Source organism: Coenobita brevimanus, chromosome 51 (assembly GCF_032717465.1).
Source record: "Coenobita brevimanus isolate Jiangsu-jjx chromosome 51, ASM3271746v2, whole genome shotgun sequence".
Taxonomy (NCBI): Eukaryota; Metazoa; Arthropoda; class Malacostraca; order Decapoda; family Coenobitidae; genus Coenobita; species Coenobita brevimanus.
This window is the reverse complement of record NC_137004.1, coordinates 9,134,454-9,136,953: the sequence shown is the minus strand read 5'-3', so window position 1 is coordinate 9,136,953 and position 2,500 is coordinate 9,134,454. Positions and strand designations below refer to the sequence as shown.

General features: G+C 46.3%; 2 protein-coding genes across 2 annotated transcripts in view; one reads left to right on the top strand and one right to left on the bottom strand.

The window, feature by feature from the left end:
- LOC145400015 (histone H4) overlaps nt 1-9 on the top strand; it is a 312-nt gene extending 303 nt beyond the window's left edge. The window contains exon 1 of the mRNA XM_080272515.1: nt 1-9. This exon is cut by the window's left edge and continues 303 nt beyond it. Within this exon, the coding sequence (XP_080128641.1) occupies nt 1-9 (9 nt within the window).
- Nucleotides 10-1,868: 1,859 nt separating this feature from the next.
- LOC145400014 (histone H2A) lies at nt 1,869-2,240 on the bottom strand. Its single transcript, XM_080272513.1, has one exon. The coding sequence runs from the start codon at nt 2,238-2,240 to the stop codon at nt 1,869-1,871; it is 372 nt and encodes a 123-aa protein (XP_080128639.1).
- Between the last annotated feature and the right edge of the window lie 260 nt (nt 2,241-2,500).

Genomic DNA, 2,500 nt, shown 5'->3' with positions numbered 1-2,500 from the left:
GGCGGCTAAGAGGCTGCGTGCATAACTGCATGGCACTATTCCACCTGGCCACGGCAAAGCACACAATAAACAGCAACCCCCGGACCTCTTTTAGAGGTCCACACCTAATTTCTGTGAAAGAGAATGAATGAAGGCATAGTAGTATAAGTAAATGCAGACGTTGAGCAGGTTAGGTAGCACCATTTTCTCTCTCTCTCTCTCTCTCTCTCTCTCTCTCTTTCTTTTAATGTAACAGATATGAAAACATGTAATGCAACCCGACCAACTCTTACCACACCTAACATAACCAAACCAAACCAACCATAACCTAACTGAACCATACCAAACCTCTCTCTCTCTCTCTCTCTCTCTCTCTCTGTCTGGCAGTTAAAAAAAAAAAAAAAAAAAAAAAAGGTGGGGGGATTAGGCAACTGTCAATTTGGCTACTACATCTTCTAATTTAAATGGACGTCTGCATACATATACATTATCACTTATTTTGCTGGGCCATTGCTTTCTCTGTTCCTCTGGTCTACTCCCCCCCCCACCCCCATTTCAGGAAAGCTTTCTCCATACCTATCAGGGCAATTTCCATCCTGTTGCGAGAGCATCTCCTCTGCTGTGCTCCGGGAGTCGCCTCCGTAAATCGTGAAGGCAAATCCCACTAATCCAAGGTATTTCTGCCTTCATATGCACGAGCAGCAGCAGCACACTTGAAGGATGCACCTAGAGTAAAGAAGACACAGTCAGTCACGTCGGTGAGGCACCACAAACGGTGCATGATATGAATGCCTAAGTGTTAGACAGACAGAATGTCTGCATATGAACAAGTTATCCCTTGAATTTGTCGCTGTCACGGCCGTTTTCTCTAAGTACCAAAACCCACCAATCACCCATCGTACAAGCATTGCATCAACCGCTGAGGCCTGAAATCAAATTTAAATGGATCCGATTGGTACTTGCACGACCGCTAGTGCATTATATAGAAGAGGTGGCTGACAAGGTGGCTGACACTCGCCTCCCAACAGTTTCACTAATCAGGCGTTCACCGGAGCTCCCAGTTCGATGGGTGGTGGTGGTGGTGGTGGTGCTGCTGATTATTATTATTAATCTTTGATGATGATGATGATGATGATGATGATGATGAATGAATGAATGAATGGATGGATGGATGAATAGATGGTGGTGGTAGTGGTGGTTTTTGATTGTGTAGTAACTAGTTGTTGCAATACTACTCATAATGACGAGAGAAATGAATGATAAGTATTTTCTTCATTATTGCTCTTATTTGGGGGTGTTAAATCCACAATGGTCGTCACCACACGACTAATATATATATATATATATATATATATATATATATATATATATATATATATATATATATATATATATATATACTGTTGTATACATCACCATATCCTCTGCCACTGAACGACTTTGTCCATTCCTTCGATGGTGGGAGAATAGCCATCATCATCATCATCATCACCTATGTTTTCATTCATCCACCCGGCCAGGCAGTTAGGAGGCATAATTATACAGGACAGTATTATGCAGGTGCAGTTGGGAACGGGACAAGACTCTATGTAGTAGTGGGAATAATAATATTATTATTATTATTATTATTATTACTCCACCTTCACTGATGTCAGTAGCTTCTTACATGCAACCGAACGTAAATATAGCCACAGACACATGCCAGCATTCAACACATACCACGTTATAGGCACATACACAAACATACAGTATACCAACACATTCATCCATACCCAAAGATGATGATGATGCTGTTGGGCAATGCCAAAGTCTATTCTCTCTCAAGAAACGAATGTGGCTCCTAAAGGAGCCGATGGAGGTGAAGAAGAAGAAGGATTTCTTGGAAGCGTTTACTTCTTCTCCGTCTTCTTGGGGAGCAGCACAGCCTGGATGTTAGGCAGGACACCTCCCTGGGCGATGGTGACGCCAGAGAGGAGCTTGTTGAGCTCCTCATCATTGCGGATAGCCAACTGCAGGTGACGGGGAATGATACGAGTCTTCTTGTTGTCACGGGCTGCGTTGCCAGCCAGCTCAAGCACTTCAGCTGCTAGGTACTCCATGACTGCAGCCAAGTAGACGGGAGCACCAGCACCCACACGCTCGGCGTAATTGCCTTTACGAAGGAGACGGTGGATCCTGCCGACGGGGAACTGGAGCCCAGCCCTGCTAGATCGGGACTTGGACTTTCCCTTCACCTTGCCTCCCTTGCCACGTCCGGACATGCTGCTGCTGCTGGAGTAGTAGGACCTTCAGGAGAAGACTAATGCGTCCCCGGCCCGCGCGACCTTCCCTTAAATACCCGTCTTCCCGATCCGACCCCATCCCACCCGCGAATGGGAAGGAGGCAGAAGCCGGGCTGCGATCGGGCAGAAATCACATATAAGGATTTCAGCAAGCGCGGCCCCCATGTCGACTCAGTCTCTCGCTCGCTCCCGCACCGTGCACATACCGTCTGACTCGGCGCCGCCATGCCACCCAAGAC

What these genes read in the sequence shown, in the direction of transcription:
- LOC145400014 (XM_080272513.1), bottom strand. Translation starts at nt 2,240, where the DNA reads ATGTCCGGACGTGGCAAGGGAGGCAAGGTGAAGGGAAAGTCCAAGTCC.